This window comes from Thunnus albacares, chromosome 8 (genome assembly GCF_914725855.1).
Source record: "Thunnus albacares chromosome 8, fThuAlb1.1, whole genome shotgun sequence".
Classification (NCBI taxonomy): domain Eukaryota; kingdom Metazoa; phylum Chordata; class Actinopteri; order Scombriformes; family Scombridae; genus Thunnus; species Thunnus albacares.
The window spans coordinates 29,177,541-29,202,271 of record NC_058113.1 but is presented as its reverse complement, the minus strand read 5'-3'; the positions used below and the strand labels follow the sequence as shown (position 1 = coordinate 29,202,271).

General features: G+C 38.9%; 1 protein-coding gene across 3 annotated transcripts; it reads left to right on the top strand.

The window, feature by feature from the left end:
• Nucleotides 1-8,890: 8,890 nt before the first annotated feature.
• tbx20 (T-box transcription factor 20) lies at nucleotides 8,891-24,482 on the top strand. 3 transcript variants are annotated; one of them, XM_044359929.1, is made up of 9 exons: nucleotides 8,891-9,345; nucleotides 10,563-10,800; nucleotides 12,137-12,301; nucleotides 13,752-13,860; nucleotides 16,468-16,626; nucleotides 17,576-17,652; nucleotides 19,019-19,132; nucleotides 22,429-22,541; nucleotides 23,336-24,482. In XM_044359929.1, exons 1-9 carry the CDS (start codon nucleotides 9,216-9,218, stop codon nucleotides 23,662-23,664), a joined length of 1,434 nt encoding a protein of 477 aa, XP_044215864.1. In that variant the 5' UTR covers nucleotides 8,891-9,215; the 3' UTR covers nucleotides 23,665-24,482. The 3 variants fall into 3 exon arrangements, with proteins under 3 accessions (XP_044215864.1, XP_044215866.1, XP_044215865.1); XM_044359931.1 differs by lacking the exon at nucleotides 19,019-19,132 and having other exon boundaries at nucleotides 8,892-9,345; XM_044359930.1 differs by lacking the exon at nucleotides 19,019-19,132 and having other exon boundaries at nucleotides 8,892-9,345; nucleotides 22,426-22,541.
• Nucleotides 24,483-24,731: the final 249 nt, after the last annotated feature.

The following is a 24,731-nucleotide window of genomic DNA, read 5'->3' as shown; positions in this document are numbered from 1 at the left end:
ATCCTTAATGGTAAACAAGGAACTCTATTTGTCTATCCATTCATGAACATTTATTCTTAACATTTTTGTTATAGCAGTAATTGAAAACTATGATTCTTTAGCTCCGTCTACTGTGGTTTAACTTTTGCTTTTCAATTGTTTTGCCTCACTGGAGAGATGTAACCATGTCCTGTTGTGTGAAAATGAGCAAAATGTGAATAAAATATGATCATTTCCAATAGAAATCATGCTCAGAAGAATGAAAAACTCAGGTTGTTAAAAAAAAAGGAAATAAAATAAAATGAAAACATCCTTTAAAGACTGTTGCAAATTATATTTTCCATTGCACTGAAACATCTATTAAAGGATGCCATCGACAGGTTTACATTGAACGTATACCACACTTTAACAGACTCATCCAGTATCGACATTCCTGTCTGGTGATAAAGTTGCTAAAAAATGCCACATAGAAAATCTGCAGCGTAAAGTAAATATCAATATATATCCATCATAACTCCATTTAGCTTCTTGTTTTTTTTGTTGCAGATATCACTCAAACTTTTAAGTAGATATGAATTAATGTCGTTTATGGGATCAGCTACAATGCAAATGCAAGAAAATAGAAAATAATGAACAATAAAATAGACCTGTAGTAGTTTTACTGAGGAGCCGTGGGGATGTTTTCCTATAATTTCAGAAACAGATCATATCAGATCACACATTAGCTGACATAACAAAGCTTTGATCTGAAGCATGTCTTCACCAACATGGACTCTCATTCACCTGCTGTTGACTGCAGTGAGTCAGCCCTCAACACACACACACACACACACACACACACACACACTCACACCCCTCCTGAGGCATGCAGTGGTCGGTCTGTTGCCTCCGTTCATATGACTAATTAGACCAGATTCACACTGCGCCGTTCCTTTTGATGTTGATCCCTGGTGCTAATTGCTGCGTCAGTCCCGGGCCACAGCCAGGTTAAGTTCAAATGCAGGACCCACGTCTCCACTCACCCCCACTCTCTCTCCCCACCCGCCCCCGTCCACCCCTCTACTCATCTCACCCCTGAGGAGCTTTAACAAACAGGTTTTTCACTAAGTTAAACAGCAACTAAAGACGTAAAATACTGATGAAAACAGAGCGTAAGACGAAACACAAGCCCCTGTACATCCATTTAGTCTGTAAACAACTTTTTTCTTATTCTCACTGATTATAGTTTTTAACTAAAAAGACTGTAACTGTGACAGACATCCTCTTTATTGGACTAACTCAGACGTCTGTGGGGCATTTTGTCTTGTGTACATGTAAGAAGATGAAATACAATCCAGGAAGTCTGAAGAAAATACGTAACAATAATTTCATTCTTCATCTTGACAATCACAAAGTAAATGTTTGAGATGTCGCCATCATCAGGTCAAGATATTATTACTAATACAATTTAATGCTAATACAATTTATGATAATATGAAACAATATTGATGACCAAATACCTGCAAACTCATGATAGTCCCATCATCCTCAGCTGTGCTTTGTGTTTAGTCCTAATTAGCATGCTAACACGCTAAACTGAGATAGTCAACATGGTAAAAACAAATTATACTAGCATGTTAGCATGCTGACATTCAGTGTTACTAACTTAGCGACTTTTAGGACCTCTTTACCGATTTTTTTCAGCTACCAACATTTAATGACTTTTTAAGCAAACCTTTACTCCTCTCCTTGGAGAGAGTCGAGTTTAGCAAAGTTTACTTGATGACTTCATTTTCTTTCCTCTTTTAAAATCTTATGACCACAACCACATAAACCACATAAATATATATGGTTACTTTATGACTTATATGACGTATATGCAGATTAGTGCATTAGGGCTAAGGCTTCAGCTACTTTCAACTGAAAATAGTTGACAGCATTGCTAACATTAGCATTTAGCCCAAATCAGTGCAGCCTCACAGAGCAACTAGCAAGACTCTTTGTAACATATTCCTAAAATTTTTTGATCTAACCTTGTTGAACGAATATTCTGATTTCCTGAGTTTTTATATTCTGAAAATGTTGCTGTGACATCTGACCCTCTTTCCTTCCTTTTGGATTTTAGTATTAATGATCTAGTTCAGTGTTGAATTTCGCTCTTTTGTTGCACTTGTTCTAAGGTGCGGCCATTAAACTGCGATAATAAATCAGCTTTCCCAGAAAACATCGCTCTGTGGCCCTGTCAGCCCCGCAGGTGAACGCTGACATGTAATATGCAGAAGTACCTGTGATAATGGGGATTTACATTGACAAAACAAACCCATGCACATATATTAAATGTATTCCTGTAGGCAAATAGTCGCCCCTGCTGCCTGCTCTGTAATCTGGTAAAAAATCATCAGGGAGGTGAAGGGGTCGGGTCACAACAACAGCCATTTCATTACTGTGGCTCAAATGTCCCAGGATTCAATTCAATCATGGGGCGATTATTTTTCCTCAGATTCCACTCTGCTGGGAATTGGCTGTCGTTTGTTGCTGACCTTTTCACACTGCGGCCATTTATCCCGAGGAATAATTGTTCAGATCGTTTCATCGTCATATCCCTGAGTGCTTTGGCTTGTGGGCTCTCAGTGTGGTGAGCCGTCACCTATCCTGTTATCTCCTACTACTGAGAAATACTGATGTGTGGCAGGAAGAGCAATGCACACTGCAAAACATGCCTTCTTTAATCAGCTCGGTTCTTGTTCTTTAAACAAGTGGGAAAAAAATGGTAAAGGTAGAGATGGTTTCCATTGTTTCCTATGCAATTATTATTAGTTTTATTGCGTCAAAAGTCAGGTTTTCAACATTTCAAAACTAAAAGACTTGTGACGAGAGATGTGTTTTTGCAGGTAGCGAATAGATTTTAGTCGCATCAGCAAAATCTGTCTGAAGAAATCAATCTTTTATCACTTTTTAATGTATTTAATCATTATTTAATCGTGTAGTCTGCTTGAGATTGAGACCTGAGAACAAGATCAGCACACCATCATCAAACAGAAACAACACAACTAAAGCCAGAGAACCACAATCAACAAAGAATTAATTTAAAAAAACACTTACAAGAGTCATAAAAAAATCAGATAATACAGTTTAAAAATCTCCAAGGGGCATGAAATACTCTAGTTTGAGGGCAGTTTGCAGTTCATTCCATTTAAAAGTTGCAAAATACCTGAAACCAGTTCTTCCAATATTAGTTCCTTTGAATGTAAGTATCTGTTTTGATCCTAGTTCAGCTATCTGCCTCACTCTGCAACACTTATTTCTATTAAACTAGGGACAAGTTGAGTTAAATATGAGTTAAACAAAAGGTTCATATTTTTTCAAGTCTGTCTTAAAACAATACGTACTTGCCTACACGTACAATGGAAGAGATATCGGTTTTTATAATGGTTCCTCCTGTCCATACTGGCTGCACAGAGATCCCTTTCTTAAAGAAATTTCAATGTAAGTGATTGGTGATAAAAAGCAGTCCTCGTTCTGTACAAAAACACATTCTGAAGTTCAGAAAAAGTGTATATATAAGGCCTCAGCTGTCTGTATTAAACAAGTCAAGAGGATATCTTCCAGAGTGCTATTTTAGTACCAAATTCTGTCTTTGTGTTTGTGTCCTTCTGCAGTTACTCAACAAGCAAATGCTATTCATGAAAGTACAAAGAGGGAAGATCCCCATTTGAACCTTTGATTCACTTTTTTATCACTGCATTTTGAACTAGTGTCACACAACTGTTGTCTCTTACGTCTTTTGTCTTATCTACATCCTAAAAACACGTTTATGGGGTTCAATTGTCAAACCTGAACCTTAAAACCTTTGCTATAAATTGTCCTTGACATAAGGAAAACCCATTAAATTTGCATACACATTTTATCCATGTAAACTTGCAACCGTTTTCAGCCTCCCCCATGTTTTACTCCAACATTTCATATGTGACTCATCCTGTATTCAGCTGTGAAAGGCACACTAACCACTGCAGTTCACTTCCAGACTGTCTGTTTCTTTAAGGCTGCACCGGCCCCTCAAAGTGTGAATAATATTCAGTAAGGAGTAACGCTTAAGTGGGAAAGCTTTTAGCACATTATCCACTGGCAATTGCAAGGTAATCTAATTTGCCAGCGCAGGTCTCTTATTAAATATCTGCAGCAGCGGATTTGCATTCAGGAGTCTCCTAATAGGTTTAGCGGCTCCACGGATCTCTGACTCGGTGTTTATGTGAGCCTCCATCTCTCAGAGAGAGTGACATTGAGGATGAGAGGTGATCCTGTTCTCCCCATACACACACACACACACAAACAATACACACACACACACACACACACACACACACACAAACAATACACACACACACACACACAGATGCTTGTGGAAAAAATCAGAAGTCAGCGTTTTGGAAATATGATACATTCAGGTGCTGCTCGTAGCTTCGGCTGCAGATGTGACTTACTCAGCATCAGCCTGTTGGAGAAAACCATGTGAAACAGATTGTTAAAGTGAACATATTATGCACATTTCCAGGTCTATATTTTTAATCTGGGGCTCTAGTGGAATATCTTTGCATGATTTACAGTTCAAAAAACTCTTTACACAGCCCTCATTTCAGCCTCTGTCTGAAACATGCTGTTTTAGCGCCTGTCTATTTAAGGCCCTCCTCCCAATGAGCCCACTCTGTTCTGATTGGTCAGTTCTTAGAAGCTGCCCCTCAGAAGACTTCCACCAGCTCCAGAGGCTACGTCAACAAACCACGAAACAAACTATAGTAGTAGGATTTCACTACTTTTTCTCAAAATGTCAGCTTCTCAAATATATATACATGTTCGAGTGGAAATCTGATCCAGAATATGAGACACATGGAAAAACCTTAGCAACAACCTTAGCAACCAAGGCTACAGAAGGCTGCGTCGATGTCAGCTCATCAGCGAGGTAGAAATAAGTCACAAACGAGGCGTTCAGGGCAGGTTGAAGCCCTGGCTTTTGACTTGCAGGGAACATTTCTACATACGTTCACCTCAAGTTTTGGAACTTTGATCATGTTTAACAAAGACATCCGATAATATAACAATATATCAAAAACAGGAAATCACAAAAAGCATTTGGAGTGACATTTTTGTTGTTCTTTTCAATGTCTTTGACAAGCAAACGCAGCCACTGCACTGGATGAAGACTTTTGCTGCTGCTTGGTTCCACACACCGCTACGTTAAAACACGATGTAATGACATAAATCATGTTTTTACAAAGAGTGTTGAAGCACAGCAAGAGGATTCACTCTTCATCACGTCCATCTCTGCATCACAGATAGCTTACTCTCCTACATTGTGTTTACTGTTTGTTTTCTTTGGGGTTTTTTTATAAGCTCATGTCTTGTGAGGCCCCTGGTCCTCGGTCGGAGGCCCAGGGCCGGGGGCTTAAGCCCTGGTAAGTCCATGCATTAAGGCACCATTGATTAGGTGTGAAACAAATATTATGGTAAAATACTGAGAAAAAAAAATACAACCCAGAACTTAAACTCTGCCCAGTAATACCTTTTTCACTCTTTGTGTGGTTTTCTTGGATTTTTATTTCACATAAAGCATATTTTTATCACAAAAGATACTGTTACCTTATAATTATGAGCTAAAAAGAGTTAAATTAACTTTAAAGAAGCAGCCTATTTGCTTACATTCTTTTGTGGCAGAAAAGGAGGTGTTACACCTCACGTCTGGGCACCCTGTTCTCTTCCCATTGGCTCACAGATCCGGGGTTCCCCAGATGAGAGGTCCGCTGTTGGACCGTTTTGAAAATGTTGGCTGTTAATAACTATATAAATTTGGGTCTGTAGTGAACGTGGTCTCTCTAATTGTCTGTTGTGACCCAGGCGGTGCATATCTGTCGTATTGAGGAAGTCAAAACATTTGGTCTTGATAAAGACTCAACCTTAGCTGACGTCTAGACCGGATCCAGTCCCTATCAAGTTAAAAGCAAAGAAATAAGAGCAGGAAATACAAAAAAAGATTCCTCTAATCAGTCTTGAAAGCTTTCTTCTTTGATATAAACTTGAATGAGTGAGTAAGGACAGTAATAAGATGATAAAAAGTGAAGAGCCCGAGCCTGGAAAAGCAGTCTGTTGTCACCATTTACAACCAACTAGGCTGCTACTGTTACTGGACTATTACTACTGTTATCAGCAGGCCTCATAAAAATAATGTGCATTTCCTGTTGTCACGTGAAAGCGAAAGAGAGAGAGAGAGAAAGAGAGAGAGGGAGAGAGAGAGATTAGGGGCTCACTGGTGTGTGTCATAGAACGGATTAACCCAAGACTGCTGCTCCTGCACTCAATAAGGTTCCTGTGTGTGTGTGTGTGTGTGTGTGTGAGTGTGTGTGTGCTAAGGGTCTAACACACCTCACATCACATAATGAGGGCAAGAAGCAGAATCTATGGAGAGTCACTGTGTGTTCAGTCTCACAGTCTGAAACCAGGACGGGCTCATACTAAGCAGCAGCTACCACGGCTTGAGTCTGAGGCCGATGTGGAAGTCCCTTAAAGTGCCACCGCCCGCCGCTAGAAGCTGGTTCCTACTGACTCCCATTCAAAAAGCCTCAACTTCTCTTTAGAAATACTGTCATTAATGCTTTTCAATGAGTCATTATGGTCTCAATCAATACATTCAGGCCCTCTAACATTAGGGTATCGTTGATTGACAGCTGTGTCTAAGTTTAATGTTACTTGATTATAATACCTGCCCTGTTAGCACAATTTAGCTAAAGTAGCTAATGTTAGCCCAACTGCACACCACTCAGTGTTCCCAGTAAGCTAGCGATTGAGGTAGCGGGCCGTGTTTTCCGGAGCGTGAAAGACAACACGCCGTACTCCTTATTTGGAAGCTTCTGGCTCCAAACGAATGACCATATGCTACAACTCTGGGCTTTAAATGGGCTCCAATACAACCCAATGACATCACACCTTACTACATTCATCTTTATATACAGTGTATGGATCACAATTCACCTTATCTTACATTAACCTCCATCATCATCCTGTTTATTATTATAGCTTTTAACTAAAGAAGCTACTCACCTAATATTCTCTTTTGTCTCTCTCCCTCTTTTTTACTCTCTCTCTCAAAAAAAAGAGAGAAATACAAGAAATTTGTCATTTTTATGCACTTGTGCGTAATGTGTTGCACCTGCAACCTTGTGGCACTTGTGTCAGGTGTAAAGAAAGAGAGGAAAGAGCGTCTAAACACTGGATTATACCTCCTGAAAATGTATTTTGACTGAAAAAAGGCAACGTTTCAACCCTATACCAGGTCTTCCTCGACCAGCGTGACAAAGAGTGACGCATATACAGACACCTAATTAGTTACATCACGCTGACATCATTATGTTCTACCTTACAGACAGGACTGCCTGTAGGGTTGAAACGTTGCCTTTTTCAGTCCATTAAATGTTTTAGAGCTATAATCCAGTGTGCACAACACTACTTTATATCCTTAATTGAACCTGTTGTCCTGCACCTGCTCTAAATATATTATGTAATGTGCACACAACTTCCTATTTACTTGTGTCAGGCTGCTCCTTGATCTGCAGCGGCTCGGATTGTACAACACTTTGCAAAATGTTAATACATGTAAAATAGGCAAAGTGTAGGCAGTGACTGTGAAAACTAGCTACCATCCATGAAAACACTGACAAGAAAAAAAAAACAATCACAAGTTTCTGAATATGTTAACATCAGACTCCACAAAAAAACTTCTATTGTTCACGACAGGAAACAGGTTTCAGTTGGATGCTCTGCCTCAAAAAAAAGGGACCACAATGTGTTTGTTTCCCCAAAACAACTTTAGGATAAAATCAAAAGAAAAACCTCATGTCATGATCATTTTAGTAGAAATAAATAAATAATAGACAGCTTGTCATGTCTGTTGGCATTTTAAAGTATAATTTGACTAGATAAAGAGATGAAAATGTAGATTCTTGGTCTTTTGACTCAACTCTACTGTATGTTTTGAGGTTGTATACATTATAGTGGTTTTGCATTGTTTTGCCCTATATTTAGAAGCTTTTAAAATGATTTTTACACCCTCATGTAGCTGCAAAAATATTAGAAACGTCCCACAACACAACATCACAAGCACCACCCTCAAAAATCACCACATATTTAACATCAAAATTGTAAACTTTGCCATGGTATTTTAATGACAGAAACACTATTTTTATGATAACTTAGTGTTTGGAGCTGGAGATTCAGTTTTGTATGTTGAGACACTCTGAAATACTTCAAGATTTGTCAATGTCTCAACGAAATGTCTGAATTAAATTTTAAGAAACTGATTTTTTTTCACATTATTTGATGTTACTGGCAGGAGAGGATTTACTGTATATAACATAATACAACCATATTGACTGATGTGTGTGTGTGTGTGTGTGTGTGTGTGTGTGTGTGTGTGTGTGTGTGTGTGTAAAGCTGTCATCATCATCATCTGTCTGCTGCCAATAATTATCAAATAGCTCCATCTTGGGCAAAAGTCTCTTTAGGAAATGTTGACATTCTGGGTTTGTGGTTCTCAACATGTGGTCTGGGGGCCCCTCCAGGGGTCCTTGGGAGGACTCCAAGCATAAACCAAGGTAAGTTTCACTTTTTATTTCCCTCCTCCTCGGTATCGCGCAGTGACAGTTAAGAATATCGTTTTAAATTGTCATCAGCTCCTCTATAGTTCCGTATAGATGAAGAGTATTCCTCTTCAACAGCACACACTGTCTCTATTTGGGGTCTTTGGTATGAAAAACCCTGACAGCCCGCTTATTTAATTGGCTGCTCGGTATCAGAGCCGCTGTGGGACAGTGTGAGTGTGACGTGGAAGCCGAGGCAGTGATTGGAGGGCAGACTGGAATTATAAGGGGAGGGTGAACAAGACCGAAGCTTCCCAAAGAGCAGCCGGCCTCAGATCTGGCACCGCAGGACGCTCACAAGTCACTGGAGTCAGTCCTCCTCCTCTCCTTCCTTCAACATGCATCCAACAAGACTTAGAACTCGTTTGTGACAAGTGTTTCCAAAGAGGCGAGTTTTTATCCGTTAAGACGAGCAGATTGTTTGTGCGTAAAGACTGAAAACGGGGAGAAACTGCGCGTATTTTTTTTTTCCTCCGCCGGGAGCCAATAACAGGCGGACTCAAGAGGGATTTTTTTTTTTTTTAAATTTTATTTTGAGGCGGAATAATTTGGTCCAAGCCCTCACTCACCGACATGGAGTACACGTCTTCCCCGAAACCTCAGCTCTCATCCCGGGCAAACGCTTTCTCCATAGCCGCCCTGATGTCCAGTGGGAAGCCCAGTAAGGACAAAGAGACGGAGGAGAACACCATCAAGCCTCTCGGTAAGTCGGACTTGGAGATAAAATAGAACTTAATTCTGGTTGATTTATGCGTAAAGTTTACAGTTTTTTTTAAAGTTGTTTTAGGCAAGAATCCTGAGAGTTTATGAAGGTTTAAATGAGGTGCAACCTTCCCGCGAGGAGACAGGGCCGATGAAGCAACAGAGAGAAGAAAAAAGATAAAAACTAACTGGAAATAAAAACAAAACTAGATCTGCACCAAGAGTCAAAGAGGGGGGAAAATATGCAATTAAAGATGGATGAACTATTTTTTGTTGACAGTGAGCTAAAAAGTGAATGGTCAAGACTTTATAATGTAAATAAGTAAATAGATAATGTAACAAAAAGCCCCTAACATCCTTATAATTCCACAAATACCAGTTGTATTTACAGGAGAGTTATGGTGATTGTTTAAAATTGAGTTTACAAAAGAAATATATTATAAGTAAGCTATTATGAATGATTTAAAACATCAAGTGAGAATGTCTAGAAATTAAAAAGAGGAGATGACTGAAGTCTTTGTTGGACACAGTGATGTTTTACAGAATATAAATGGTAACATGCAGGTGATGAAGTGGTTTTTCCTTCACTATTCATTGGATTTTGGAACAGAGCTCGAGGAAGAAAGTGAAAATCAATCTGATTTTATTTTTATTCTCACATACGGAACTTATGTGTCACTTGCAGCTTCAATTATCCAAATTGTTCCACTTTTATTTAATAGCAACCTTCATGAATGGCCAAATTTGATGTCTGTGCATCTTTTTTTAAGGAAAAAAAAAACACTGGCAGACATATCAGTCAGTTCTTCCCTTTTTATTTTTTATAATTTGAGTGAAATTGTTATAAAGGCCTTTTTTCCTTTAACGACAAACACGTTTAATGGATTCAAATACCAAAAATGTTTCCCGTTTTATTTAAATTATCCTGTATATTTTTAATGTGCATGGAGCAGTATAGATAGTCTAATAATAACAATCATTAAAAGGAATAATTAAAAGAAACTGAGAAACTGTAAGTTATAGATCTATCTTCTTCTAATCCTATTAGAATTATAGACAATATATAATATATAAGCTATACGATGATTTACTGACTTGATTTTGTGTTCCTTCATGACAGAGCTGCTGTTGTCACTGCTGACATTAAAAAGAAAAATAAAAGATAAAATTGTTCTTTCTGTTTCTTCGTGTATTTTCCACAAAAAACAAAAACAAAAGAGCAATTCGTTGAGAAGTCCTCCTGCAACCAGCAGTCTCTGCCGGACCTGTCATCTCTGGACGGGCATGGAGACTTCAGCGGGAGCGCGCCCGCGGTGTGCACGGAGCCGCTCATCCCCACCAATCCCGGCATCCCTAGCGAGGAGATGGCGAAGATCTCGTGCAGCCTGGAGACCAAAGAGCTGTGGGACAAGTTTCACGAGCTCGGTACCGAGATGATCATCACCAAATCTGGAAGGTAAACGGTTAAAGACTGTTTCATATTATACAAAATAACTTATATCAGCCCGTATGAGCTGGTTAGACTATAATATAATAATAATGATGATAATAATAGCCCTTATAAATTAGATAAATTGGGGGAAATGATATAAATAGCATGGTCCTGAGTACATTTTTATATACTAAATTAGCATTTCAAATACTAAATTAGATACAGAGGGATGTAAAAGGAATATTACATCATATTTTAGGGATACAAGGTGATACCAGGTAAATCTTATACCTGGTGTTTGTTTTGCTGTCATGTGTCGTGACATGTCAGGCATTCAGGAGGTTTAAACAAAGGTAAAATTAAGGATAAAGCTTATTTGTCTGTGTGTGTGTGTGTGTGTGTGTGTGTGTGTGTGTGTGTGTGTGTGTGTGTGTGTGTGTGTGGGGGAGGTGTGGGAGGTGTGATCCAGACAGCACACCTGACCTGAAAAGTTCACCGTTCGTCTGATAAACTATAAGTTTAAAACAAGTTACGTAGAGTCAAGTGACAAAAATAAGAAGCTACGGTCATATATATAGAGCCACACCACAGGGTCTTAATATGTGTGCTTATAATAAGTACATAAATAAGAAAAAATAGTATTAGATTATATTGCAGAGTAGCCTATATCCTGAAATAAAAACATAGTGCTAAGTGACTATAGGTCATTGTGTAAATATACAGTATTTGTAGGTATTTCCGTCCAAACGGGGATCTTTCATAAGCTTAGAAAACATTTATATTTCTACAGATCGCATTCTCGTGTAAATGCATTGCACAAAGGTATTTCTATGGCAATTCGGGAGTTTTAGTAACCTGAGGGAAATTTCATCCTACAAATTTCATCCTACGATGTTTATTTTCTTGGCTTCAGTGTTTAAAACGGACCACTTTTAAGCCAGCAAAATAAAAAAACACATAATGGATTCACTATTTCCCCACCAGGATATTATTCCTGGCAGTGTGGAGTTGGCTTTGGAACAGCATTTAGCCTTCAGGTTGGGAAATAAAATTTACAAAAATACTGTATGTATTTTTGTTAAATACATGAAATATTAAAAAGCAAATAAAAAGAATCCAGACTGTGAGACATGACCTGATATCTGAAAGTGAAGGTTTTTTGATAGTGGCAGTCATATACATTTTGAGATTTTGCATGTTTATGGATTATGTAAATATATTCATGAGGTTGTGCTCAAAATTAATAATATACAAATATCACTTCTACTATAATAATACTAATAATAATAATAATAATAATAATAATAATAATAATAATAATAATAATAATAATAATAATAATATGACCTGTCATCTTCAGGAGGATGTTTCCCACCATTCGGGTCTCTTTCTCCGGGGTAGACCAGGACTCGAAGTACATCGTGTTGATGGACATCGTCCCGGTGGACAACAAGCGGTACCGGTACGCCTACCACCGCTCCTCCTGGCTGGTGGCCGGCAAGGCCGACCCTCCTCTGCCCGCCAGGTACAGACGCTCACCGTCCACGAAGCTTATAACCAGCAGCTTACCAGAAAAGACAGCCTGGTTGATTTTTTATCACTGTGAAAAGAAGAAAAATGAAGAAAGAAATAGAAAATAATAGAAAAAGCTGAAAAACAATGTTCAAATGAGGCGAACTCAGCCTAGAATTGCAACTAGGATATGTAAATATATGTGTTTTATTTTAGTGTAAAGCTAATTAGGCCTATGTTTATAGGCTATATAACTACAGTTCGCTGGTGTATTTTGTTCATGTTACCTGGCAGACGCTTCATAGATGACTGTTTTGCCCCAGAGGTCGGTGTTAATAACAGGAGCCGTCTATCAGTAACTGTTATAATGGGATTTATTGTGGTCAGCCTACGCGTTTCTTTTTTATTCAAACACCATCAGCAACCTCGGATATAAAAAAAAAAAAAACTGAAACCGGCACATTAATTGAGACCAATGAACAGGAAGCATCTGGGAACACTCACAACATGCAGATTGATGACATGAAGATGTGAGTTCAAGCAACAGGCCAGCTGAGGAGTGCATGTAGGGCCGTCTGTGCGTGGACACTGAGGTCAAGTCTATTTTTTTTTATTTTTCCGGGGGTTTGGTAACCCGGGGTGGAGGCTGCATTCAACAATTTAAGAAAAATGACACATGGTGGATATTTTATATGCTGGTTCCAATATTTTTAGATTCAGTATAATTGAACTGCACCACTTTTAGACCGAGAAAATAAGTAACCAAATAAAGGATTCAGTATTTCCCTACCAGAATGTCTTTCCTGGCTTCATGATGGGAAAAACTTAATAAAGAAAACATTAGACTCTCCTTTTGGTGTCTTGAATGAGGTTATAGTCTAAATTAGGCTCATGTTTTTTTTTAATCCTGGCTATACCCTGCATGTGGTTTAAACTTCCCTACAATTCCTAGCATACCTAGCCTATACAAAGATCTAAACATAATTAAATCGAAATGGCCTAATTCATTTCTTAGGACAATGTAGAGTAATGTCAGCAGATGTAACAGCAGGTGGACAAACTATCTGAAGGCTATTAGGCTATTTTGGCAATAATGCCTCATTATAATGTCTCTAATGTCTCTCTAATGTCTCTTTTAATGTCTATTTGCTTTATTTGTGTAGGCCTAATGTAGCCTAAATTAGCCGTAGGCTACAAATACAAACATACTGTACAGGGTCACAGTCAATTTTGAAAAATTAAGGGAAAAAAATGAAATATTTTTTCGATTTATTCTTGGTCTTGTCTTTGCTCTCTAATACAAAAAATAGACTAACAAAAATGAAATTAAAATAAAGAACGCTTTTAGAACGGTTGCTAGGCTACACGTCACGCAGGGAATCGAACGCTGGCTTCGAACGCCTCTCAGCCAATCAGAGCTGAGGACGTGACCCACTGTTCTTCTTCTTGTCCTCCTCCGGCAGGTTGTACGTTCACCCGGACTCTCCGTTCACCGGAGAGCAGCTGATGAAGCAAATGGTTTCCTTCGAGAAAGTCAAACTGACGAACAACGAACTGGACCAACACGGACATGTGAGCACTTGTCACTTCATTTCTCTTCTGCCTCGTGAAAATAGAAAAGCACGTCAAGTATTAACCCAATTATTACTACCGTTAGCTAATGTTTATGAGCTGTAACGTTAGCATACAAGCTACATTTCAGGTGAAACAAAAACAGACTCAAAGCAAAGTTTAAATACTTATTATAGGCTACCAGAAAGGCCTGCTAACATTTTTAATTGGCTAAATGAATGATATAAATGTGTAAGTAGGCTATGTTTTCTGGTCTGGATTTATTATTATTATTATTCCCATAAATTCGACAGGTTACCTATAAGCCTGGATATGGTTCAAATAACATGTAAAATATATTATAAACATAAATATGCTGAAGTTAAAAAGTCATGCAGAGTTTTCATGAACAGTGAACAGTATTCGTCTCTCTGTCACAAATAAAAGGCCGGTGTGATTGTTGCAAATTGCTCCTTTAATCCTCCTTTCACTGAAGGCAGCACGACAAGCACCAGCAGGGAAGAGAAAAACAGTTAGCGTTTATCCATTAATTAGCCAACAGTAGGATGTAGACTGCAGGTAATTATTATCTTGAAGTGTGTGTGTGTGTGTGTGTGTGTGTGTGTGTGTGCCTCAGTCAAAAAATAGATTCATGATACTGTTTGCATGAAAGTAACCAACACAAGCCGACAGTATGAGCACATAAAACCAAAACATGCTGAATATTCCTTGTAATTATTTGACTTTTGTCAGATTTTTTTTTGTTGATAATCCAATTTCTTCAGAGAATATTAAAAACATTTTATCTGGTAAAATATACCAAAGTTGTTTGTTTTAAGAAGAAATCATGAATTTATGCCAAAAGGAGATTGACACACACATAAAATGCATATTGGGAATTAAACTACTAAAATATTTCATTTTTGGCAACCAGACAAAGTTTAGATTTATTTATTTGATTTATTTATTTCACTGATTTTTTTAAATTAATTTTGCTGGTTAATTAAAATCATATAAATATATCATATAAATGAATTCATGAGTTAAATTAAATTAATTTGCAGTCTGTAGCTTTACATTTTTAAACAGAGGTAACCTAAAAGCGATACAAAATAAAGCATTACTGTATCCAGAATAAATACAACCAAAAATATCCTAAATGAAACCATTTGACAAATCATTCAGTCACACAGCTGTATGGATTAATTATTTGATGAATATGAGGGAGAGACATTCTCATTACACTAAAAACAGGGCTACGATTTTAATTAATATAAATAGCACTTTTTTCCTGACTTTTTTGTGGCTTTATTATCACTGACATACATAGAAGTAATGTATATGGTGCATCCTTGTAGCTAAAAGCAGTATTTATATTGCTGAATTTCACTGAGGCACTTACAGTACTGTACACTCAGATAACCTGCATCCTGTGATTGACAGTAAGTTTTATGACTGGAAGCTCATATTGGTTTAAAACATAAAATGCCACACACACAAATTACATCTTTAATTTATTGGCCTGAGTCAGTAGTTGAGAAAGATAAACTGTTTCCTGGGCCGCAGCCAGACAGAAACAACTATGGAGGGGAAATTCTCACCCTGATGCTGCAGCTGCAGCGTTAACAACTTTATCTGTTCGCACTTGTCTCTCTTTCTTCTGTCCAATCGCTCCATCCCTCCCTCCGCCTTTAATTCTTCTGTCTTTTTATTCTTCGTCTCTTTGCACAGCATCCCAGTCTCTCTCTCTCTGTCATCACAAGCTCTTCATGCTTTTGTTTTTCTTCTCCGTCTTTGTTGTCTTTACTTTCCCTTCCAATAAGAATGATGAGTCGGTTGCATATGAAGGCTTTTTATTTTCAAAACATATCCAAAGCTGCACAAAGGCCAGAGCACTTAAGAAATATGTTAAAATTTGTTAATTTACCATTTCACAAATGTTTTACAGTTGTAGATATATTTCTTTATTTTTTACTTAATTTTTAGTATTTTTTGTCACAATGTCAGACTTTGTAAGGCATATAATTATAAACTCACCTTTCTAATCTTTATAAACAAAGTTTTATATATATCTTAACACCTGCGGCAATGCAATATTCCCCAGTGAATTTCACTTTAACTTAGGTATTATATAACATCTAGAGCTGCAACGATTAGTCAATTAATCGATTAGTTGCCAATTATTAAATTAATCGCCAACTATTCTCGGAATGCATTTATTGTTTTAAGTCATTTTTTAACATTTTTTGTATTTTACCAAATTACCGAGCAATGAACAACTCAGCCAGTAAGTGAGTACTCCTCCTCATTTTAATCACACCATCATAAATGAATAACTCCTCTCAGCTACCTCTGCTCTACAGTAGGCTACATGTTGCACTACAGTATAAATTAACACTGTTGTGTTCTCCGTTTCTTTTGCACAACCTTCATTCTCAAGACATCTCAATTCTTTGCACTACAGCTTGTGATATTGCTAGCTTGTGTGATATTTTTACATATTTTATTTTTTAATCTACTGTGAATTATTTTAGTTTTTTAGTCTAAATTACACTAAAAATCACTGGGTCTGTCTGTATGTCGCTGTCTGATCCGTTCATTGATTCTGGCTCCGCTCTTCCTCTGCAGATCATCCTCAACTCCATGCACAAGTACCAGCCGCGGGTCCACATCATCAAGAAGAAAGACCACACCGCCTCGCTGCTCAACCTCAAGTCCGAGGAGTTCCGCACCTTCGTCTTCATCGAGACCGTCTTCACCGCCGTCACGGCCTATCAGAACCAGCTGGTGAGTGACTGACGGCTGAAGCGGGCCAACGGCCGTAAAACTTCAGGCCTCGTCTGTCTTAAAGGCTTTAAACTTTCCTTTTACTTGATTGTATCACATGATCCTACTCAGCAGATGGAGTTCGCCCACTTGTCGTGGAATTTCCATTTCCACTTTGTCCTTGTTGGCTTAAAATGATGAAGAATTTTCAATCTCAATAAAATAGCTTTTGAATTTGACTCTCTGCATTTAATAAGCCTGTGATGCAGCTATTTTAACATGTTTCTCAAACTGGTCCTGCACTGGTGTCCCTTCCATTGCCTCATGGTTTATTATGTTGCACAAGAGGAGCCATAATAACCAGTAACAGCAATTAAAGGATTTAGTGGCATCTTGCGGTGAGGTTGCCGATTGCAACCAAATGAATACACCTCCCCCTCACCCTCCCCTTCCAAGCCTGTAGGAGAACCTATGGTGGCCGGGAAACTCATGAAAAATGCGAAAGGCCTTCTCTAGAGCCTTTCTAGTGTTTGGTTTGTCCGTTCTGGGCTACTGTAGAAACATGGCGGAGCAACATGGCATTTAAAACATACTTATGAATATTATATTCCATTTCTGCCAAGTCTGTTCCGCTGGATGCCACAAAATCTTACACACTGGTCCTTTAATACATAATTAATATCTTTATATTTAAAGCCTGAGCTGTATTGTGTTTGTAGTGTTGTAGTAATATTACAGAGAAGAAAGCCAAGCTGCAGGAAGAAGCATGTTGAGGCAGCTTCTTCTTCTTCTTCTGCTGCTAGAAAGAAAGAAACAACAAAAGCAGAAAAGATAAAAACTGATGATTTTTGAAGAGCACTTTTTGCACATAGTGACTTTAACGGAGCGAGGGATCATGGGGGACAGGTGTAAAAAAAAAAAAGAAGAATAATTAACACCTCTCTCTCTCCTCTCCTGACGTGTTTCCCAGATAACCAAACTGAAGATTGACAGCAACCCCTTCGCCAAAGGTTTCCGGGACTCGTCGAGGCTGACAGACATGGAGAGGTACAGGGGATTCTGGGTCCTGCACTGTTTGTTTACGTTTGTCCCTGCCACCGCCGCTGCCGATAAGATACACGAGGAGGGAGCGCACGCGCGTTTGTGTTTGTGTGTGTGTGTGTGTGTGTGTGTGTGTGTGTGTGTGGAGGGGAGTATGAGATCTCGGCTCATTAGTAAATACAGAAGCTTCAGTGTTTATTTCTCTCTGTTTGTGTCAGTATGAACAGATAATCCACATTTCATTTCACAGTCTTTCTTTTATCATTTCCTTTCATGTCTTTTTTTTTCTTTCTCATTTTTCTTACATTATCTCCTTCTTTGTGTTTCTGTTTTTCTGTTTTTGCTTTCTAGTCTTTTCCATCTTTCTTTTATTGCTCTCTTTCACATCTTTCTCTTCTTTATTTTCTTTCTCTTGTGTTTCTTGTCTATCTTTTCTTGTTTTTGTTCATTCTTTCTTGTTCTGTCCTTCTAGTCTTTTCATTCTTATCTACACTTCTTACTTTGTTGTCTTTCCTTTTTTCTTCCTTTCTATCCTTTCTTGTTGTTTTGTCTTCATATTTCTATTCCTTGTCTTTCCTTCTTTCTTTCCTTTTATCCTCTCTTATCTTCCTTGTCCTACTTTCCTTTTTTATTTCCTGTCTTGTTTACGTTTTTCTTGTCATCTTCATTACTTGATTTTTCCTCGTCTTCCTTCCTCCAATCTTAATTTCCTCCTCTCATGTCTCTCCTTCTTGCTTTTCCCTCCTTCCGTCTTTCTTTTCTAGTCTTTACTTTTTTCCTTTATCATGTCCTCCCTTCTTACCCTGTCTTTCCTTTTTGTCTTTCATTCTTCCTTTCTTGTTTTTCATCTTTCTATGTTACCCTTCTGTCTGTTTCTACTTGTCTCTTCTTTTTCTCTTCTTTCTTTCATTCTGTCATCTCTTCATTTTCCTTTTTATTTCCTGTCTTTATTGCAGTAGCGTAGGCAGAGATCACAGTGTGGATGCAGAGAAAATCAGGTCCAAGACCAAAACATACTTAATAGGTTCTGAAACACATGATAACCAAAATAGGCCATTACAACTATACCTGAATGCACCACAGTTTAATCATACAAGCCTTAGACATCATCAGACGTAACGTTATAAGCACCAAGACGAACATTAACAGCATCGCATAGCCTGGTGGGGAGGCCAAATAACACACACACACAAACACACACACACACACAAACACACACACACACACACACACACAGATGGCAGACGCAGCAACTGTAGTATAGTGGATAAGTCTCGGGCTCGTGCGTCCTTGAACGAATAAACATTATAGTTCATAACACAGTTCATATTCAGTCTTGGGCATTTAAAATGTTTGAATCTGCTTCTCTGAGTGCATGGCTGCAGGTACCTGTGCTTTGGCATGGAGGGGTGGAGGTCGTCGTCGGAGAATCAAGTGCTAAGTCACATGCTGCTGCTGACGGGGAAAGGGCTGAATTAGCAGCTATGTACGTGTCGTTACTACTTGGCACTCGTTGAGGGGAAACTGGCGTAGTGGGTGTCTGGGTTGATAACTGAACTCCAGCTGAATACTCTTCCTCCTGCTCCTCTTTTTTTTGGACAAGCAAACTGCTTTGTTTTTGCCATTGTTTTTATCTTAAGCTACATTAAAAGCAGCTGGCTAGTGGAAAGTAGGCTTCTGTTCTTCTGTGCAATGTGCACTGAGTGAAAGAGGAGGAGCTGCTCACATTCTGGCATTTGCAACATGCACTGCCAGTCAAAAAATCTGACCTCTCATCATCATCATCATATGGTTAACAAGAAGCAAGGGACAAGAGGTGTTTTATTTTTATTGGTCCTGTAGTCAGATAATTGAAACATTGTTCATTGACTGTTATTCACTGGATGATCCAGTAAAAAAGGAAGCAGCTACACACCTGCTTCATTGTTCTCTTGCTGTCTTAAATTTTTAGTTGTCATTTTTTCTCTTCTTGTCCTCTTTGTCCTCTTTATTTCCTTTCTTGTCTTGTCTACATTCTTCTTGTCTGTATTCATTGTCTTTTCCTTTTGTAGTTTCTTTCTTGTTTACATTTTCTCTTCTTTCCCTGTCTTCCTTCTTCCTTTCTTTCATCCTTTCCTTTCTTGTCTTTCTGTCTCACATTCTTTCCTTCTTATATTTGTTCTGTTCCTTCTTTCCTTTTATTTTTTTTTCCTTCTGTCTTATGTTTTTTTTTCCTTTCTAGTCTTTCCTATTTTCTGCCTTTCTATCTTGTCTTTCCTTCTTATCTCGTTGTCTTTTGTTTTTCTCTCCTCTTATCTTTCTTGTCCTTTGTCTTGTCTTCTTCCTTTCGTTCTACTCTCTTGTTTTTCCCTTTTTGATTTCTCTTCTTGCCTGTTTTTCTTTCTCTTTCATTCTTAGTTTGTTATTTTTCTTTCTCTGTCTTCTTTGTCCTTCTTTTTCCTCATTATTTCCGCTTTTGCCTTTTTTCTTTCTTTCTTCCATTCTTTGGTTCTTCTCTTTCTTGTCTACATTCCTTCCTTTCTTGTCTTTTCTTTAATCTCACGTCTTTCCTTCTTTCCCTCTTGCTGTTCCATTTCCCTGCCTTTCTTTCTGGTATCTTTCCTTTTCATCCTTTCTTTTTTTTCCTTCTTTACCTCTCTCCTTCTGGTCTTTCTTGTCTATTTATTTCATTCCTTCTTTCCTTTCTCTTTTATTTATTTTCTTGTCTTCCTTTCCTTCTTATCTATTCCTTCTTTTCCTTCTTTCCTTTATTCTTTCCGTCATTTCCAGTCTTTGAACTTCTCATACAGCCTTCTTCTCTTTCTCTTATTCTTTGATTTGTTCCATTCTATCTGTCGTTTTCCTTCCTCTCCTCTGTACTTATATTCTATTTTATTTCACTGTATTGTGCGACAGAGAGAAAGAGTTCATGCTCGATGCCTCACAAACACATATACACACAAACACACACACACACACACACACACAGTTACAATCCTCATCCAAAGGATTTTTATGGACGCTGCCAAAACACACACTTCTCGTAATTCTTGATTCCGGTACAACGGCCAAAATCAGCTGACAAAATCAAACCATCTGCCCATTTCCCTCAATCAAACATCCTGAAACAGAGACCGCCGAAACACAGCCAGACACCCCCCTCCCCCTCCTCCTCCTCCTCCTCCTCCTCCTCCTCCTCCTCCTTCTTTTTCTTCTCTGTCTTTCTCTATTTGAGGGCTGTGAATTAGACCTGATCAATTGATCTTCGGGGAGCTGCAGAAATCACATTAGTCTGGAGTCGGCCACTGCACTAAAACACACTGTAATTCAATTGGCCGCAGTGACTGATTGAAACCAGCATGCCCCGCCCGCCCTCACCTCCCTCCTTACCCTGCCGTGCATTGTGGGAGTTCGCTGTGGCCTCTGCGCCGGAGGGGCCCGACGCTGATAAAAACACACACATTTGTACTCCTCTGCTGACAGATATTGCACTTTCCTAACCTAATTGGAGGGGCAGGGGCTGCAGAGAAGGGGGGGGGGCTGCTAATGTGGACGCATGGCTCTCATGATGCAGACCACTTGGCCTGTCTGTCCACACACACACACACACACACACACACACACACACACACACGCACAAGCTCACTGCCTCCCCCAACAATTTGTGTCACTGTGTTTGAGAAGTGCCGTCTGACAAGACTCAAATGAGCTAATGCACTTTGTGGGATAGCAAACACACACACACACACACACACTCACACGCCAAAAATCTACATATACAGTCAACACAAATAGAAGAACAGCTACAGACAAAGACACACATATATTCAGACATGTCAACGCAAACAAACCTGTAAACAAAACTAAATATACGGAAATATGTAAACAGAAAATAATGCTCGTCATATTCTGTGATTCTGACAGATCAACCATGAAAAACAACTAAAATGTCGACTAAAAGGATCAAATAAGGCTTCATACAGCAGACTTATTATCACAGCTTTCAAAATATGGGATGCTTTGAAAACATGTTTCTGTAATATGTATATTTTACATGTTTTTGCATTATTTTTTAGAATATAAAATAAGAAACAGTATTTAAAATGATTGAAAAATCACATTTTTTGCAAACATACAGTAGGAGAAAAAAAGTCTATTCATGATTACAATTTAATTTTTTCTTTTTAATTCTGATCTTCTGACTAGAGCTGCAACGATTAGTCGATTAATGGATTTGTTGTCAACTTTTAAATTAATTGCAAACTATTTTGATGATCAATTAATTGTTTGGAGTCCAGCTGAATATCTTTGGGTTTGAGGACCAACTAATTGATTAATCAAGAAAATAGTTGACAGATTAATCGATAATAGAAATAATAATTAGTTGCAGCCCTTCTTCTGACATATATTTTATGGCATTTGTTTTATGTTGTCAGTCATTGGATTAGTCCTGAAAAATACATTTTTAATCTCGAAGCCTCTCCTGGTTAAATGAAGGTTGAAATATATATTTAAAAGTCACAATCTGACAACACTGGAACTGTCTTTCTTCTGTTCATTGCAAATATTCTGATATACAAACATTAGAAAATAAATGTACTGTACTCTTGTGTAATTACTGCAATACAATACATGAAAATTCTAGGATTATATTCATGTGGAAGAATCAGACAGTTTTTTTATATTCAGCTATTTCATTGTTCTGAAAATCATTTTACAATTTTCATATTTACTGACAATATAAATTTCTTAAATGAAAAAAAGAGATTTATTTTGGGGCTCTCTCTTCGGCTTTTGCTGCAGGGAAAGTGTTGAGAATCTGATCCACAAGCACTCGTACGCCCGGTCGCCGATCCGAACCTACGCCGGCGACGAGGAGAACCTGGGCGAGGACGGACACTCCACACACGCCAGAGGTGAGCAGCTGTCACACACACACGACAGATTATCATTCATCACAGATACAGTAGATGAAAGAGATCTTTCAAAAAAGAACAAAACAAGAACTTGAATGTGGGATAAGACTGGTGTTATTCTTCATATTTGTGTCAATAAATCCCTTGAAAAGACTAAAACCAATAACATTGTTTTAGTCATTTTTTAAGCAAAAATGCCAAACATTTGCCAGTTCCAGCCTCTCAGATGTGATGATTTTATTGGTTTTCTTTGTCCTCTGTGCTGTTAAACTGAACGTCTTTGGGATTTGGACTGTTGGTCGGAAAAAACAAGACACTGGAAGACATGACCTTGGGCTGTAGGAATTTATAGCAGGCATTTTTTACCATTTTCTGTCATTTTGTAGACAAAACAACAAATCGATTGATCGAAAACATATCTGGCAGATTAATCGTTAGTCGCAGCCCCACAAACATCACTCAAACAGGAGTAAACAGTGTATTTGTTGAGGACTATTTTTAGCGGCGGATTAATCCAAATTTGGTGCTGTAGTGAGTTTTTCTGGCAGCAGGACAGTTTATGTGGGATTGAGTCAAAATAAACTACAGTGTGTGTGTTCATGGTAATAAAGGAACTTAATGGTTCATAGACGACATCGGAGGTCTGTGGCACAGAGGAGGAGGAAGTAGGTTTTGGTCTTTTCATGGAATTTGTTGGTTAAGATAAATATAAAATATTAGCAGCTTTTTCCTTTAACAACCTACAGTATGTATATCTCACCCTAATATTTATATCCACCTCATGTGTCCTGCAGGTTCAGCGTTCACCGCCTCAGACAACCTCTCCCTGAGCTCCTGGGTCACCACCACCTCGGGCTTCTCGGGCTTCCAGCACCCACAGTCCCTGTCGGCCATGGGCACCAGCGCCGCCTCCCTGCCCCACCCCATCCAGGGCTCTCTGCCCCCCTACAGCCGGCTGGGCATGCCGCTGACGCCCACCGCCCTGGCTGGAACCATGCAGGGCAGCGGGCCGTCCTTCCCGTCCTTCCACATGCCTCGTTACCACCACTACTTCCAACAGGGGCCCTACGCCGCCATCCAGGGACTCCGCCACTCCTCCACCGTCATGACGCCCTTCGTATGACTTCGTCCTGGGGAGGAGATGGCCGAACCTCGCTCTGACGCTCATCCCCACTCCAGTGCAAACACGACAAGTTATTTCTCCACTCCTGCCCATCACTCATCCAGTTTCTATCTTCCCCTCTGGTCTTTGTAAATAGTTCCCCTGCAGCGAGTGAGGTGACGGTAACGGTGAAAGAAGGACCTGCGGAAACACCAGTAGGTCCGGAGGTTTCGACTCGTGACATTGTACAAACACTTACAACCTCAATACAAACTAGAAAACAAAATGCAAGACAATAGAAGGAGCATGTCTGATCCTGGCCCTTGAAGAACAGAAAGTGGATTCCCAAATCCTCAATTTAAACTCATTTTAATGATATTTAGAAGACCCTGCCTCCCTCTAAAGATGTAACAGTTGCTACTGGCTACAGGGTCTCCACCGAGGCTTTAAACGATGCTTTTTGGAGCGACTCGTCTGATGCTGTGTTGGACTCCGAGACTCAGTCTGAGTCTGTGAACGATTCAATGAAACAGCTTAGCAAAGAGACAGAGCCGCCATCTCAGCTTTCCTGTGTTTTCTAGAAGGCCAGCCATATGTACAGTCGAAACTCCACACTCTGTCGAAAGTAATGTCAGAAACATACGTTAAAATGCATTGTACAAAGATGAAAATGTTACATTTACTCATAGGAAGATTCTCACTGTAGAGTGCAAAAAAAAAAAAATCATAGGACGCATGCTGACCGCAGTAGACAAACCTGCTGGGTGAACTTTATATGGAATAATGTGGGATAAATAAGCTCACCTACGACAGGGGCGAAGGCTTTAAAGGCCCGGTCACACCAGTGTTTTAAAAAGAGCAAAATCAGTTCATTTCAGTGGAATCACAACAATCTGTGGATGTGCAAATCAAATAGATGCAAATTTTTCACATCAGGTTCAACTTTGATGAACTTTGGCAGGCAAATTTGCACCACTGACCATCGTCAAAACATCTTGACTGTACTGACCTTTTTAAGGAACAAAGAATCTTATTTGACCTCCTCTGTCAGACTATAAACTGCTTCACAAACCTATAATGCCTGCAGA